General features: G+C 43.0%; 1 protein-coding gene across 3 annotated transcripts in view; it reads right to left on the bottom strand.

The window, feature by feature from the left end:
- The window catches only part of LOC143153390 (uncharacterized), a 102,965-nt gene that overhangs the window by 7,998 nt on the left and 76,346 nt on the right, over nt 1–18,621 (bottom strand). For all 3 annotated transcript variants that reach the window (XM_076324516.1, XM_076324511.1, XM_076324521.1), the window contains exon 3: nt 2,973–3,125. In XM_076324516.1, coding sequence (XP_076180631.1) covers nt 2,973–3,125 — 153 coding nt within the window. The remainder of the gene's footprint in view (nt 1–2,972; nt 3,126–18,621) is intronic.

The following is an 18,621-nucleotide window of genomic DNA, read 5'->3' as shown; positions in this document are numbered from 1 at the left end:
AACATCCAGGAAAAAATTTCATTGAAATCGTACGATAACGTAGAGATTCTGATTCAAGTTTACCAGCGATCTCCTTCTCCTTCCCATCGGAATCGGCCTACCGTAAAATTCAAACGTCTACGGGCCGAGCGCGACCGAATTTTTCCGACTCGGGCCGACGATACGGTTACTGGTAATTTCGGGGTAGAGCGCACTCTTACGGCCGTAGGTTACGCGACAGAGAAATCCTGTCGCGCAACGTCTCGTGCGGCGCTACCCGTAAAGTGGGTTGTTCCCGCGAGCCGATGAATCGCTCGCCTTGTAACGTCAACTTAAACGTAAAACAGTTTCACGGTTGCACTAGCACTCGACCGTATGGGTGCGTGCATGTGTGCACTCGGTGCCTGACGCGCGCGCGTGTACGTGTACATCCATGGGCGCGTGTGTGTGTGTTTGCGTGTGTTTGTGTATGTAGGAGCGCACGAGTAAGCAGGCAATGCAACAAGTGTCCTGAGGTTTTGAATCACAAGCAGATCGTGGCGGTTGAGAGAGGAAGAGGACGACGCGGTTTGGGTGGGGGGGCAGTGGCGGAAGAGCGAGACGAGAAACGGGGCGGGAAGGTCGGCGGGGTTGCGAACGGGAGAGAGAGAGAGAGAGAGAGAAAGAGAGAGGCACGGACGAGCGGAAAAAGAAAGCGAACCGATCGGACCGCGAGGGAGGAGGGTGTCGGAGAACAGATATGATACCCCGGAGAGAGCTTTACGCCAATGCGCGGCGGAACACGTGAGATGACGTGTGGTATCGAGTGTTCGACGCTTGAATGCCTCAATGCCTTCCCTCGGGAATGGTAAATATCGTGTGTCGCGGCCGGCCATGCAAGAATTCGGCGCGCTGACGACACCGAAACGATTTCGGAATCATCGATGCACTGATACATCTTCCCCGGGGAGCTAGCTCGTTGTCGGCATCGATTGAATTCGGATGACCAGATATGCTCCCGGGACGATTGTTTTTACGGGGAAACGGTATCGTTGCCAACGTTTGGAACCGTTTGGGAACGTTTGGGAGCGTTTGGGAACGTTTGACGGTCGGCATATTGCGGCACGGTGTCGTAATGTCCGACTGCTTCTCCGATCAACCAACGATTAACCCTTACCCGCCTCCTGTGTGGCTCAATGTCACATTTCTTACACCAAATTCAATGTCGAGCTACGTTTGACATTGTACGACCATTTTACTACTCGATACTAGGTTCGCGGACACCTCTTGCGTTAAATTGACGCGTACACATAGTGACAGATGCACTTGGTGGAGAATTACGAAATTAAAAAGCTTCGAAGGGAATGAATTTCGATATATTGTCGTCTCGCAATACCAGTGGTTCAAGCGATCACGGGAGAGACCAATCCTGGGTCCAAATGGACCCGTAACTTAACCTTACTCGCACAACTATTTCGAACAAAGATTCTATTATTTTAACTTCTCTTCGGTTCTACAGAAAGTACCAATAGTATAGTTTAAGAGACGAAAAAGTTTCACCGGGTCCTAAAAGACCCAGACGTGGCACGGCAGAGGTTAAAAGTATGGATACGATAGAAACTACTGCCTCAGACCAAATTGCTGGAACTCTTATCAGGGTACGTCTCCATACTTCACACCATGTATTGGGTGTACAAATTAATTTAATCGAGATACTTGTTTCAATTAAATTTTGTTCTCATCGAGTTGAAGAATTGAAGTGACTTGTTTATTTGAAATGACGGATATAATACGACGAGACGACGAACACAAAGAATGGATATGACAAATATAAGATACGTACAATACAATGGAAAGTGGTGAATCTTTCTATAATTATCTCGGACACAAAAAGTACAATTCGGTATCCGCGATTGCTCTCTACAGTCCGCCACTCACGTTCTTGCTTTCAACTGTTACGCCTTTCCACGGTTCGGTGCGGCAACTCGCTCACACTCGTACGGCAGATCAGTCGATACGGATCGATAAAGTCGGAGCGTGATTATACCCTCAACAGTAACATATTGCACGTCTGTTTAACCCTCTGCACTCGAGAGGCGGCTCTCGATCGCGAACTAATGCACCGGAATTTTTCTAATTTACAAACCAAACTTCGTAACTTGAGATAGAAAATACTATTCAATTTTTAAAATATCCAAATTAATTCTACGATTTATTCTTAATTTCGATTCAAAAGATTCTTTCGAGGTTTTAACCGGTTAAAAAATAAAAAAAATATACAAAATGCTAAGAAACACCGATTTTACAACAAAACGATCGCGGAACTACGACTACATTCTTTTTAGCAAACGTATATTGTTGTTACAATTATTCTCAATATTTTTAAAATTTTTCATTTTTATATGCCGTAAATAAAAGAATTTTAAACCAATATTTCGTTTTCTTTTGTATGTCAACGTAACTTATACGTCACACTTTCGTTAAGTCTTTTCAAACACATTCCAGTTAGAAAAACAGTACATTACTTTTGCAATTTCTTGTAAATTTTCTATGCAATAGAATAGGAGAAATTAAACAAAAACCTGGTTTTCGTTCTGTGCCCGTTATTACCAACCCCCTCCAGAGACACAAAGTTAAAACTTGGCACCAGTTGGTTCTTTTTCGGATAAACTATCGAGTAACCCACCGCAAGACAAATGTGGTTCAAGGGCGCATTTGCCCCTTTATTCAACTACACCCTCTGTATAAGTTCCTTCGTCATAATGATCTATAAGAACTAACCCAGTTATTAACGATCAAAAATTTGACGTGTCATTTAATGATGAATCTATCGTTAACGCAGTGTTCTCCATTAACCCTACTGAACATCTTTTTCTCTATACCGTAAAATTCTTAATATAATTGCACAAACAGCCCAGATCCTTAAAACGATACAAAATCTACTATCTCTATTCAAATAATTTAGTGTTTCATGAACGAGAAACCGATTATACGTGAGTATGTTTAAAACTTACCGTCCTGTACGTTCTCTTCTGACCAGCATGCTTTCCCGGTCGACCCTCAAGGTCAACGTGGACAGCATGAATAATGTCGAAGAAGTTCTCCACGATCGCAACTTTCTTGTACACTCTTCCGGGCGGAACGGTGCCCTCGGCGCCATTTAACGCCTGAAATCAACGTAACAGATTCGATTTAAAATTCAGTCCGTACCTTAACTAATTAGAGTGAATATAATAGAGAACAACCAGTTCCAAAAGTACGAGAATAGATCGTGTTTATTTCAACATCTGTCAATGGATACACATCCGAGTTTATTTCATTTATTTTATACTTAAAATATCATTGCAATTCAACTGTATCTTGCTGCACTTCGTACAGATTAACTAGAATTAATTGCACGACGTTCGTAATTTTTATTATCCACAAATCGAAACTCCCTTCGAAACCTGCATTTACGTGTTTCAGCGCCATCTAGGCAGCAGTAAGCAACTACAATGTAGACAAAACGGTCTTGTGCTTTAGTACTGGATACTGCAAATTCCTGCAATTCCGTTACCGACTGCCGGCAATGTTACACACCGTTGGCAAGTAGAAACTTCATTTTACCTATACCTTCCGTCGGTAATACAGATTCCTCTCCGGGGAAACCCCGATCTCAATTCGAACATTTTTCGCCCATTTTTACCTGCGAATGTTACAAGACCGAAACGATTCTGAGAAATCAACAGATGGAAACGCTATGTTTTCGAACAATGTCTGTAGTTAATAAATGGAAAAATTTAAACATTTTCAATCAGTTTGCGAATAAAATAATCGGTAATATCTCAGCTTCTTCCGAATCCGCGAACTTCGGTTGCGTGCCACGCGAATCGAATTTGTATTTAAACGAAGTTTCGCGCGCAAAAAAAAAAGAGAACCGCGACGCTCTTTTGCGAAGATTTTTGCAAAAATTTCGTCCGCGTGCGTTCCCGTCACGGCGGTTCGTCACGGTGTAAAAAAAATTGCAACTTCTCCTCCGGAAACTCAATTAATTCTGGCGCGAATGCCGTCACGGCCCGCAGGCATGGCCGCGGTCAGATTGTTCGGACGAACTTTGCGACCTTAAGAAGTTGAGAGCGCATGCGCGACATTGTCTTTCCCTGAACACCTGTTGAAGGGTAAAGTTGAACTCGTGGGGCTTACAACTCGGTTAAGTGGCTGCGGTCAGACAGGATAACAATGCCGAGATCTAGGTGACCGCCGCCTTAAGATAATACGACTCGATCAAACGACCGTGTCCCGTAATTAGACGTAATGGAGGCGACGGTACCAACTCGTCTTCATCGCCAGCGAACGGAAACCGATGATTTCATGAATATCGGAGTGTCTCCATCGGTGAATTTTTAACGAAGGAGACTCGAGTAAAAAATCGTCTGTTAACCGTCTCGGACGTATTTATGGTGACACATTACCAAAGTGTCCCTTAAAAATATATCGCCAATCGGACGGATATTCTTACAACGTTGAAGGGTATGAGAAACTCTCTTTTTGCGTGAGAAATTGAATCCCGATTTACGATCGCGTTGATGCTCTTCGGGGACACAGTGACGATGTTCTGTCCGGATTATTCGCGAAATGGTGATAATCTCCGAATGGAAAAGCGCGCTGTACTGAAATTAAAAGGGCAGCGTCTCTTTTTGGGTGAACAATCGAATCCTAATTTGCGATCAAGTGGATAATCGTGTCTTTGGTACTTAGCGGCCAAGTCGAGTCTAGGTTAGTCGCGAAATGGTAATCTCGAGGTATAAAAGCGTGCATCCCCGAAATCAAAGGCAGCGATCGCGACCCCGATCCCTCGAACCCGAGATAATCATCAACGTTCCAGAAGTTCCGGGGTCAGGCGACGTCCACCCCTCGAGATAACCGGTTCGATCGAAACAGGTGGAGATTAACCTACTTGAGGGTGTGTGTGTCTTCCCATGTGCTTACGTAAACGCGTTGGGGTGCGTTTCACGGCTGAATACGCCCAAGCATGAGCTCGGCATTCTGTCGCCTACGGATGGCCGTGTCACGCAATGCGTATTGACATATAACGAGCATACAGTCTGGCCGACATCGCTCCACGGAACGAGATCTCTCTATACTTGGCCCAAGACTGAACACCTATACCACTTTAGGATATTGTCCTGTAAGGCGTCAGGGATTCTTCGGGGTTTTTTTTTTCATTTTTTTTTTTTCGTTTTTTTTTAAATCGACCTCTGTTGAGTAGAGAACACTGATCAATTGGTGATCCAATGTCGAGCAGTCCACAGACTATACAATCGGGAGACCAAGTGATTATTTTAGCGCCTATGCTGTACTACCATAAAGTAAGTACGAGTCTTCCAACAGTTAGTTATAGTCACTGCATGGATAACCATATAGAAATATCCCTGTGTCGTATTACCATAGAGTTACAGAGAAACTCTTTAAAATCATACATTCGTGAAATGAGATTTAGCTACACTTGCCCCAAGACTGAACACCAATGCTACCTTTAAGATCAGGCTCGTTTTGAAGAGCTGGTATCTGTTTTTTCGTTAATCTGATTTGTTAATCTGGTGCCATGTAATATGCCACACAGTTGGAGAGAAACTGTATAACAGTCTTCTAAGGTTTACTTAGTGCTTGAATAACCATACAGAAATACCCTTGTGCTAATGTTGTATCGGTGGTTGGTAGATCGGATTTCATTTGAATCTACAAGTCCCTCGGTCAGTGATCGCTATTATTTCTACTATCCTTTATTATTTCCTAGATCAATACCTGTTGTATATATAACCAGGAACACCTAAAGTGGGTAGGACATAACCAATGACCTAACAAAGATCAGTTTCAACTTTCAAATCCTCGATTCTCGTTGCAATAACTACACAGAAATATAGAAATACCCTTATCCTGTCAGTCGTGAAATTCCATTTAAAACTTTAGGTTTATAGTCAATGATTACTACTATTTTTATTCTTCTTTGTTACGACCAGGTCAATATCTACCACAAACTCAACCAGGAATAACCAAAACGAATAAGACCTAACCCAGACCTAACGAAGATCAGTTTCAACTTTCAAATCCTTGATTCTCGTTGCAATAGTTACACACAAATACAGAAATACAAAAATATTCTTATCCTGTCAGTTATCAACGGATCAAATCCCATTTAAAACTTTAGGTGTACAGTCAATGATAACTACTATTTTTATTCTTCTTTATTACGACCAGGCCAATGCCTATTAATATACCCACCCAAGCGAATAAGACAGAACCAATGACCTAACAAAGATAAATTTCAACTTTCAAATCCTCGATTCTGGTTGCAATAGTTACACACAAATACAGAAATACAAAAATATCCTTATCCTGTCAGTTATCAACGGATCAAATCCCATTTAAAACTTTAGGTTTACAATAAATGATTACTACCATTCAGTCAATGACTACAACATACCCAACCAGAAACAACCAAAGCTAATAAGACCTAACCCAGACCTAACGAAGATCAGTTTAAACTTTCAAATCCTCAATTCTCGTTGCAATAGCTACACAGAAATATAAAAATACCCTCTGCTGTTTATAGTCAATGATTACTACTATTTTTATTCTTCTTTATTACAACCAAGTCAATACCTACTACACACTCAACCAGAAACAACCAAAGCTAATAAGACCTAACCCAGACCTAACGAAGATCAGTTTAAACTTTCAAATTCTCAATTCTCGTTGCAATAGCTACACAGAAATATAAAAATACCCTCTGCTATTAATAGTCAATGATTACTACTATTTTTATTCTTCTTTATTACAACCAAGTCAACACCTACTACACACTCAACCAGAAACAACCAAAGCTAATAAGACCTAACCCAGACCTAACGAAGATCAGTTTCGACTTTCAAATCCTCGATTCTCGTTGCAATAGCTACACAGAGATATAAAAATACCCTCTGCTATTAATAGTCAATGATTACTACTATTTTTATTCTTCTTTATTACAACCAAGTCAACACCTACTACACACTCAACCAGAAACAACCAAAGCTAATAAGACCTAACCCAGACCTAACGAAGATCAGTTTCGACTTTCAAATCCTCAATTCTCGTTGCAATAGCTACACAGAAATATAAAAATACCCTCTGCTATTAATAGTCAATGATTACTACTATTTTTATTCTTCTTTATTACAACCAAGTCAATATCTACTACACACTCAACCAGGAACAACCAAAACGAATAAGACCTAACCCAGACCTAACGAAGATCAGTTTCGACTTTCAAATCCTCAATTCTCGTTGCAATAGCTACACAGAAATATAAAAATACCCTCTGCTATTAATAGTCAATGATTACTACTATTTTTATTCTTCTTTATTACAACCAAGTCAATATCTACTACACACTCAACCAGGAACAACCAAAACGAATAAGACCTAACCCAGACCTAACGAAGATCAGTTTCAACTTTGAAATCCTCGATTCTGGTTGCAATACTTTTCGACAGCGACGACCAGTTTTTGCTGAACACCTTGTCCCTAGAATCTGACGACTCACCCTAACGATACATCCCAGCCAGAACCTCCCGGGCCCAATATTAAACTTGAAGCGTGAAACTCGAGATCCGTCATGATCTCGGGCCATCCATTCCGCTGTACCGAATAAGGATCGATACCGGGGATGACATACGAGAATTCTTCCACAAGCTGGCCACCTTTCGCTCGGTACGGCCTGTCGACAAATGGGACGCGGAATCCCGGACAAGGCGCGTGCGGTCGGCGCGGTTCGTTTGCTCGAGGCGGCCACCTTTTCCTCGACCCCTCGCACACTCAGTGTTCCGTTTCAAACGACCAAGCCGCGATAAATATTCATACTTGACGCGGCGAGTTTTGCTCCGTAAATAAATTAAACGAACTGGCGGAATCCCGGAACGTTCCCACGAATCCTTGAAAGAGGGCGGGTAGTTTGACCGGAGGAGGATCGCGAAAGGAGCCAGGACGAGACAACGAAACGGTATTATCGAAGAATATTATTATCGCCCGTGGAAAAGTGGTCCCGGGATGGTGACAAGGGAAGTGTCCCGTGAAACGAACGGTCCACGTGCCACGACGATTTTTAATCGCCCAGGAGGCCCAGCTTTCGCGGTATCGCGAAACAAGATCATCCTCGTCCGTAGTCGGATCGAACTCAATTGGCCGCTCAAGGCCACTTTCTCTGCCTCGTCTGACAGGACTTCTGCTTTCGATGGCCAGTTTGCGTTTATTCTTCGAGACAGAGGACACGTGTGCTCGTTGCTTCAAACGTACGAATGAGAGATAGATAGATAGATAGACACTGGAAGAATAGACTTCGAGGACAATGCGAGAGTTGAGTGGGGACATCGGTCCGAGTGGTCAAGAAATGGATAAATTTTGCGAAATTTTTGTTTTTTTTTTTCTAAGTCGTTACTTGATGAAAAATGGTGCCTTTCTCGGAGAATATGAACACAAGTTTCAGCTTCGTTTTACGATTTTTCGCGAGAATCAAAATCGTACAAAATGGCGAAGTTATTAGGTGTTCCCAGAACCCCTTCTGACGTAACACTGTTTGTTGATCGCCACAGTTGACAAGAAGTGGAAGGTTTGGAATAAAAAAATGTTTTCGATTCGTGAACTAGAGACTAGTAAATGTAATGTACGATATTTCGAAAATTTTAATAATTGTAGAAATGGTCGAATTTTGAGGAAAGGAAACAATCATTTTTATCCAAAAAAGCGACTTTGAACGTTTGTAAGAAATTAAATAATTAACATATTTGAAAAACCGCACGCTATATTGTAGAATATTCTGTGCAGGATATTTCTATAAAATTTGAAGTAAATCGAATGTGTAGTTCCGGAGATTTCGTGTCGGTCAGTTTGAAAAATATAATTTTGAAAAAGAACGTAAAACAAGTTTATTTGTCGCTGCAACTTCGTTAAATGTTTGAATTTCGAAATATCTTGTTGACGTAACGTTCTACGCACTTTAAACTTTTTTAAGGAAAAAAGAATTCGATTTTTTGACTCGTCATGGTGGTATCCCCTTCAACAAAAAGTGCACGTAGTGATGGAGTTAAAAAATAGTTTCAAGGGAATCTGGAAGCTACACAGGTATGATACAGGACTTTAACGAGATTACAAATGAAAGAAATGAATTAAGATTATTGATAAAATTATAAACGAATTGGTACCAATTTCCAATATTATCCAAGAAAATGTTTCGATGCTTTTTCTGCATAGTCCTCTTGCGTTTTTATTGATCTTGAACAAGGTTACACATTAATAAAAGGACAGAGATTAAGAAATTATATTTAATTACTTGAGAATTCGGATGATATGTGATGAGATTAAGTTCGGGTAAAAGTAAGTTACAACCTCGATATATTTTTCTACGCGGAATATGCTGACGAAGAATAAATTGTTCTCCTTGAATTAGGTCAACGATTACATCACTCGTATTCAGCACTATGCCGAATTTCACCATTTCGACTAGCCGTCTAAAATTTCAAGGAAAGTAAAAAGGTTACTCGATCGTTTCGGTAGGGTTTGGTTAAAAATGTGTCTAAGCCCCAAAGTATTTCCAGAAGTATTTCGCGTTGCAAAAATTACAAAGAAACAAAAGAAGAACCGATAATTCGTGCAATTTTACGAAAACATTAAGAAAGACCACCCAGTCACATCGGTTTGGAGTAATGCAAATGTCTGAAAATTGTCACACTCTTTGGTCATATTGGTTCGTGGCTAAAACTTGCTTCAATTATGGATCTAATAACTGGGATCTTGGAACAGACTATGTACAGGGTGTCCCATGAAACGAAGACAAGTTATATCTTTAAAACAGTTGTGGATAAATAAAAGTGTCATATGGCAAAGTTAAGCGATTTAGAAACGAGTATATTCTGATATAAATTTTGATGCATTCTATGCATTAATTCATCTAAAAAATTCAACTGCACCTACTTATCTTTGTCGTACTGCATACTTCTAAATGCACCGATCGATGCACTTTTCTCTCCTCTACGACAAAATATTGAAAAACGTATGCCTTAAAACGATTAGTTTAGAAGTTACTGCAATTTAAAGTTTCCTACATTGAACAACGTATTTTGAAAGAAATGTGTGATCAATTTGTGACTTGAATAATATTTAAACATTTATCGAAACACGAGTCTTCTACAATCTCGATTAATAAGTGTAAATTAATTTCGAGGAATAAATTACGGAAACTTTACATTTCGATAACTTCTGAACGAGTAGCTTCAAGATCTGTGCGTTTCAAATGTAAGAAATAATTACAGGTTTTTAGTTATCTAATATACGCATAAAATCGGTATCGAAACGTGTTCCGTTCTAAATCGTTCAACTTCGTGGATAGAATTTTTGATTTCTATCCACGCGGGTTTTCAGAGCTGGTCGTCACCGTTGGTACACCCTGTACATAAGCGGAAGTGGCTGAATATCGCGGGGCAAATTTAGGAGAAAATTAAGAGAAATCGGCGCAGTCATGTCGGTTCGGTGAGCTTCCGTCGGGAATGTGTCCATGTCCCAACGGTCTCGAAATAAGAAAAGCAGAACCGCGCGCATAGTCGAACGCTCTTTCTCTTTCTCCGCGTTTAATTCAGCGCCGGTAGGTTTTTGAAAAAGGCTGCTCGAAAGCGGGGAAGCGTGCAAGGGAGAAAGGAAAGGCGCGCCGGAAAATCTCCGGCGATGAGCTCCGGAATAGAAGCACGTCAGCGGTGCCATAAATCCGTATGAGGCACGGGACGGGCCAAGTTTGCGGCGCAACGAAATCCGGGTATAGCGGGTGTTTTGAAACCCCGCGGACCGCGAGTTTGCATTTTAAACGAACGACCGGGTCGCGGAGACGAAGTGCGGAAGGGAGGGCACAGCACGGCGGCGGAAAACAACGCGGCAGCCACGCAAACGCGCCGGCGAATCGGATTAAAAAAATTCACGAGGGAGTCGCCGTTCCACGAGCGTCGAGGCGCGTGTGAACCGCGTGGGAGGGCGTCGGAAGAATCACGTACCGAGTGGTTCGTTTCGATCCGCCGGTTCGATTCCTCCCGTTCGCGGCCAACGCCGAACGAAATTTCATCAAGTTTTGAATTACACGGATGTGCAAAGGGTGAAAAAGGGAACTCGTTTTTTAGCTTACGTGATTGCGCGAATACGATAACGGGACAAATTTTAACGGAACGGTTAGATTGTTGTTAATGTATAGGGTGATACTTTTGTCAGTAAACTCAAAGATAGCTCCACTGAAAAAAAAATTCTTTTTGTAGTTGAAAGTTGTAAAGATGATAACAAAACAAATTTTAATGTACGGTTAAGTTGTTGTTAATGTACAGGGTGATACTTTTGTCAGTAAACTCAAAGATAGCTTCACCGCAAAAAAAATTCTTTTTGTAGTTGAAAGTTGTAAATATGATAACAAAACAAATTCCAATGTACGGTTAAGTTGTTGCTAATGTACAGGGTGATACTTTTGTCAGTAAACTCAAAGATAGCTCCACTGAAAAAAAAATTCTTTTTGTAATTGACAGTTGTAAATATGATAACAAAACAAATTCCAATGTACGGTTAAGTTGTTGCTAATGTACAGGGTGATTCTTTTGTCAGTGGACTCAAATACAGCATTATCGCAAAAACAATTCTTTTTGTGGCTGGCGCTTGTAATTATGATAACAAAACAAATTTCAATGTACGGTTGAGTTGCTAATGTACAGGGTGATACTTTCACCAATGGAGTCAAAGATTGTAACATCAAAGAAAAAATTCTGTTTGTAGCTAACGATTATAAATATGATAATAAAACAAATTCCAATGTACGGTTAAATTTTTACTAATGTACAGGGTGATACTTTCGTCAGTAAACTCAAAGACAGTACCACCGCAAAAAAAAATTCTTTTTGTAGTTGAAAGTTGTAACTATGATAACAAAACAAATTCCAATGTACGATTAAATTTTTACTAATGTACAGGGTGATACATTCGCTAATAGAGTCAAAGATTGTAACATTGCAAAAAAAATTCTTTTTGTAGCTAACGGTTATAAATATGATAACAAAACAAATTTCAATGTACGGTTAAATTTTTACTAATATATAGGGTGATACTTTCGTCAATGGACTCAAAGACAAGACCGCCGCTTAAATGCTTCAATAATAATCCCCTGTGAGCCTCGTTTTAAGTTCACAGACGTTAAAAATACACCAGCTCTCTAGTGAGAAAATCACTCTGTATAAATAAATTGGAAAATTCATCCGGAAATATCGCGTGCTGTGAAACCAATGCATTAATGTCTGATACTGATCAATCGACTCGTTACGATACTTCTTCTTTTTCTAAGTTCTACTATCACCTATAAGTTCATAAACTAAGTCGAAGCTCAAAATTAGACTTTGTTCCACGGTTCGAAATCTACTTAACGATTGTAAAATTTCACTTTTACGTGACTTTCGATACTAGAATTTTTCAAAATTACTCAATTATTAACATTATCTTAGTCTACAATATTCATGGACAATTATCAAAACAGGCAGCTAATTGTACTAGTAAATTAATTTTCCTTTCGCCTTCCAACTTCGAAAACATCTATATGGCTCGATACAAATAGTAATTACTTCACCGTCGATGGTTCCAGCGTTAACTCTACGACATTGAACGTCGCTACGTTCGTCATTGCGAACATTTAACCGTGAACATTTTAAATATCGCGATCTCGTAACGATTCCCGTCACAGATGTCGCGTTAAAAAGGTCGCGACTTTACGTCGCGTGAAAATGGACCTTAAGTTCCCGGTTCGATGATCGATACACAAGGGTGGCGAAGAACAAGAACATAAACTGGTGAGTAATCTAGAAACGCGTAGGATCGGACGGGAGGTCAGAAGACCTAGAGTTAACGAAGCAGCGACAAGAAAGTTAGCGCCGAGTATCGTAACCATGCCGCCTTTTCGGTAACTTTGGATTGCGTAACACGGTGCACTGGCGTCAAGTACCTTCTCAGTCTCGTGCATGCATACACGCGCGCGCGCGCGCGCGCGCGCGCGTGTGTGTGTGTGTGTGTGTGTGTGTGTGTGTGTGTGTGTGTGTGTGTGTGTGTGTGTGTGTGTGTGTGTGTGTGTGTGTGTGTGTGTGTGTGTGTGTGTGTGTGTGTAGATATCGATGTGTACCACCACTGCGAGCGTACGGTGTCCGTAGTTCCTTCGCAGCTGTTCTCATTGCGTAGAGGACGACAAGGACTTTGAAGGAAATCGATGGAAACGATCGCGAAAAATGTCTCGGATCTGGGTTAGCTCGAACTGTCTAACAAGAAGAAGGCCAACATGTGGAAATCGCTTTTGGAATTACAGTAGGTGCAAACTATAGTGTACACACAGTGTTCCGAAACCTTCGATTCGTCAAAATCCCTATGTAAATACAATTGTGATACGCGTTAGAGAAAAGTATTTTTTACATACCGAAGTAACATTCGAACAGGGACCTGTACGTTATAGCGTTTATTCTAACCGGTGATCAGGTTGATGTTGAAGTTGAGGTTAGTTAATAGACTTTGAATTCGAATTTCGACTAGGACACATTTTAGCGAATGCTTCGAGGATTTTTGAATACTAGGTGTGTACTATTGTTTGAATTTATTGTTTGTCTGAAAGCAATTTCCACATTCTAGCCCTTTCTTTATAAGTAGAACCAGAAATTAAGTTAAACATCGTCGAACCAAAGATTCGCTTGCTCTATAACCGAGAATCTACGTGTTCAAACGTTAGGTCATCGATGTTGCACAACGTTGACTCTTTGGCTTTTACTGTTGGGTGTCTCAGGAACTTACTGGGAAACGTAGATGACTGTACTGGGACATTGATTACTTGGCTCGAAAATATCTGATTTTAAAAGTTTTTAACTTGGCCTTCTGCTTGTAAGTAGAACCAGAAACTAAGCTAAAGATGTTTATACAGAAGATTCAGGTACTCCGTAACCGAGAATCAATCCACCCAACTGATAAACTATCAACCTTAGACAACAGTGGATCTTTAAGTACAGCTGTCAAGTGCCCCAGACACCCACTACTCAATTATTGCCTAATTTTTTTTCGAACTAGGTTCGAGAATCCCCAATTCCGAAAGTATTCAACTCGGCCTTCTCCTTATAAGTAGAACTAAAAACTAGGCTAAAAATGTTCATACAAAAGATTCAGGTACTCCGTAACCGAGAATCAATCCACCCAACTGATAAACCATCAACCTTAGACAAGAGTGGATCTTTAAGTACGACTGTAGATTGCCCCAGGCATTCACTGGGAAAGGTAGAAGACTATACTACTCAATCATTGCCTAATTTTTCTACGAACTAGGCTCGAGAATCCCCTAATTCCGAAAGTATTCAACTTGGCCTTCTCCTTATAAGTAGAACTAAAGACTAGGCTAAAAATGTTCATACAGAAGATTCAGGTACTCTGTAACCGAAGATCTATCTACCCAATTGATAAACCATCAACCTTAGACAACAGTGGATCTTTAAGTGCGACTGTCGAGTGCCCCAGGCACCCACTGGGAAGCGCAAAAGACTGCTCGACCGTTGCCTAATTTTTCTACGAATTAGGCTCGAGAATCCCCAATTCCAAAAGTATTTAACTTGGCCTTCTCGTAAGTAAAATCAAAAACTAGGCTAAAAATGTTCATACAGAAGATTCAGGTACTCCGTAACCAAGGATCTATCTACCCAACTGATAAACTGGGAAAGGTAGAAGGCTATACTACTCAACCATTGCCTAAGTTTTCTATAAACTAGGCTCGAGAATCCCCCAATTCCAAAAGTATTCAACTTGGCCTTCTCGTAAGTAAAATCAAAAACTAAGCTAAAAATGTTCATACAGAAGATTCAGGTACTCCGTAACCGAGAATCAATCCACCCAACTGATAAACCATCAACCTTAGACAAGAGTGGATCTTTAAGTGCGACTGTCGAGTGCCCCAGGCACCCACTGGGAAACGCAAAAGACTTTGCTCGACCGTTGCCTAATTCTTCTACGAAGTTGGCTCTAAAATGCCCAATTCCGAGGGTAGCCGTGTTGGCCTGGTCCGTGATGAACGCAACCGAGATCGTCTGGCAGGCCTGATCCTCGGTGACGCAACAGGGGCGGCCGTTGACGTCAAAAATCGGGAAGCGTTCTGAAAATAGTCGGCACGTCTGGACGCGGTGTTCGCGGGCTGTCCTGGCACGCGGACGATGTTCCGCACGACGCAAGCCGCAGATCTAACGGCTCGTTGTAGTCATTGAAACAGTCCCGAGGTGGCGGCGTGTCATTGCATAACAACGATACTAGGAAGTGCCGTGAAAGTGGCACGGTATCATTGCGGCCGGCTGTTAAATATTCTCAACGAGGTCGGATTACTTCCATTACGCGAAGGAACGACAACTAGGCGGCCAGGAACGAGCCCACGGAGTACTCGGAACTGGTCCGACCGTCTCGGGACCTACGCGCCGCGCATCGGAACGCGTACACCTCAATCTTCTATCCAGGGCCCGACTATCAACGTTTGTTTTTCGAGGTTCTTTCTTCTGGTCGACGGCCGCTCGCAGCCCCGTGTGATTGGGTTAGTTTTGGTTTGTTGGGACAGGACACTGCGAGAGCCGGGCCACCCAGTAGCCATTTAGATAAATGACCCGGCCCCTGTTGAGTGCCGCGGGATGCCGGTAGGGAGCGAGAGAGCGAGAGAGAACCGAGTGGGGGCGAACGCGAGGGAGAAACAAATACCGTGCGAGAGAAACGGATGTAGGTGACGCACAGGGAAAGGGAGAAAGATTGACATGGTTGTAAACAGAGGAGGTGGCCACGGGTGGGGAGAGGGGCACGGGGGAACGAAGGCAGGAACACCGAGGTCATACTCGCCGCAGACATAAAAAGTGTTTGGGTTTCGGTGACGGAACAAAGAGTCTCTCAGCCGCGGATCCTCCTTTCTCGTTCTCGTTTATTTGACGAACTTCCGCCCCACCCTCCCGCCGCCCGCCGATATTTGTTGATCTTGCCTCGGAATCCACCGACGTCTGCCGCCGATAACACCCCGTTTCTTTCCCGGAAATTCAACGAGACGTACGTCCTCCACGTCGTGTACGTCGTGTACGCGTCGTCCGTTAAGTCCGTGGTCGCTCCTCGAACCCGCTACGGGTTTCGATCGTTCGGAGAAAGCTCGTTCCGTGCGCGGAGCCCGATTTTTTCGACCGGCTACGAGAACCCGGCGATCTTATTTCGCGCGGCGGTGTTTCTTTTACGAACTGATCGGGGCAAGTCAGAGATATCGACTTTCCTCCGGGCCGCCGGGCACTTACAGACCCTCGGAGAGTGTCCGCAAACCGCTGGAACTGCGAGGAGGAATTTTCTCGTAAACCGGCCCCGCTACGAGAAAAGGCTCTCGGCGTTACTCGTGGGATTGCCTCTCCTTCGTTAATCGGATGGTTTTTTTTTTCTTTTTCTTTTTCTTTTCTTTTTTTTTTTCTTCTTTTTTCGAATAACGTCCTTCAAGTATGTTTAATAAAAAGAAGAGAACTCTTCCAGAGTCGCAGGAGTCGGAGGTTCGCACGAGTGTAACCTCGAGTCGAGGTTAAGTACACGAACAAGCGTTCTCGCACGAACCGGGTTCCAATTGTCTGTTTTACCGATCGGTGATATTTTATTGTATCTATATCCGCGAGATGGTACTTAAAATAGATTCAACGGAAAGAAAATTTCTAGCGAATACAAGGACGGAGCTCCTAGAAACGCAACGCAACCGTTTCTCTCTTGAACTTGGTCCAAATTATTATTTCAATTTAAACGGTGAAATTTTATCCGACAACCGATCTACCGACACGCTGAATCCGTGGTTCGATCAAAAATCTCGAGACGATCCGAACTTTCTCAGGAAGTCGTTATAACCTGGTTCCGACGTCTGGTGCTAATTCGGTGCAGGTTTCCAACATTTTTCGCAGCCCGTCTCACGAGCAACTCTTGTTTTATTTATAGCTGAACGCGCTTCGTTACCTTTCCGTCCGATTATCGATCCCTGAGACGCTAGATACTCGACATACTTCGCTGCTCTCTCTTTCCGTCTCTCGCTTTCTCGCACGAGCTCCGTCTCCTCTCCCCCCTCCCTCGCCGTTACTTACGGCATTACTTAACATTTTACCCTGGTCGTCGTTCGAAACAAACGAAAAAAGAAAAATTAAAGAAAAAGAAAAAAAACGAAGAGAGAGAGAGAGAAAGAAAGAAAGAAAGAGAGAAAGAGAGAGAGAGAGAGAGAGAGAGAGAGAGAGAGAGAGAGAGAGAAGAAGTAGAAATTCTTTTCCGACGTTCAGGCTGCGGTACACGATCCGTTCCCTCCCAGATCCCGCTGAGAAAACACGACAAAAAAAGACGCTCGCGCCAGGGTCGAATTTACCATCGGTTCCCATGGATTTTTTGCGCGTCGGCTCCGCTCGAGCCGCAAATCGCGTGGTTTTATCGGGAGCAAGGCCATCATGGTCGACACCTTCTCGCGCTGGGTACTTAGGAAGCCTCGAACGACGCGGATCCCCCTGCAGGAACCGTGCGATTCGTTTTTTTTCCCCCATCGGTGACCCTAAGTGACTCCTCTCCCGTCGCCACTCCTGTTATCCGTCGCTCGAGCGCAAGTGGTTCTCAGATCGCTAACGACTAGGCGCGAATCGATAAAGGAGCGCTCGCTCGGCTCACGGCGGGCAAGGCGGCGAACTGGAATCCGACGTCCCGTGACCGGAAACCGATCGTGTCGGCTGCACTGGCCGGCCAATCGTCCAAAAAGCTACGTCCGGCGTGTCCGCAACGCCGATCCCGGAAAATCGGAACCTCCGGCTAAACCCCCGTCCCCCCCACCACCACCGCCACCGGCGCGCTGCCCCGCCCTGCGTCCACGTCGGTATCAAGATACCACATGAACGTATTCCGGCCTGTCCGCGTTCATTATCGACGCGCCGGACGTTTTACGGCACTTCTACTCGCGCACCGGATTGATTTCGAGATTTACGGCCGCTGGAGATTTCAACAACCGAGCCGGATACGTTCTTGGGACGATCGCTGTCAATTGGCCGGATACGAAGCATGGATATCGTGGAACGCTTCTTTTTTTTTTTTTTTTTTGGTTTCTCTCTGTTTTTTTTCTTCTTTTTCGGAACAGAAATATCGTGAAAGTTGAAAATAATACTCAGGGATTACCATTTTCCATTAAAACTCGTTGAGAGTTTTTGCGTTCGCAAATCGCTTCTTTACCTCGAGGTTGACCGCAACGGTTGTAAATCGTTCCTCGGTGATTAGACGCAAATGCAAATTTTAGTTTATTTCAAACCGCAAGGAACGTGTCCGATGGAAAGAGATAGAAATATCGCACCGCGTCTAAGAACGTCGTACATATTGATGAGAAATCGAACCGACACGGACGCGACCCGACCGATCCCGGTCTACGTATTACTCGATCCGTCCCCGACGATCGCACCCGGCCCTATGTTTTTCGAACAATGAGTAATAAAAACGGGGCGTGAAATTCAACGTGAAATTCAACGTGAAATTCGGCAAGGTGACGACGGTTTTTACGCGTCCTCGATTCCAAAGTATCGGGCACCAGGCTGGTAAACCGATCGAGTACGA

This window comes from Ptiloglossa arizonensis, chromosome 1 (assembly GCF_051014685.1).
Source record: "Ptiloglossa arizonensis isolate GNS036 chromosome 1, iyPtiAriz1_principal, whole genome shotgun sequence".
NCBI classification, from domain to species: domain Eukaryota; kingdom Metazoa; phylum Arthropoda; class Insecta; order Hymenoptera; family Colletidae; genus Ptiloglossa; species Ptiloglossa arizonensis.
The sequence above is the reverse complement of the archived record's forward strand: the minus strand, read 5'-3'. Positions and strand labels throughout refer to the sequence as shown.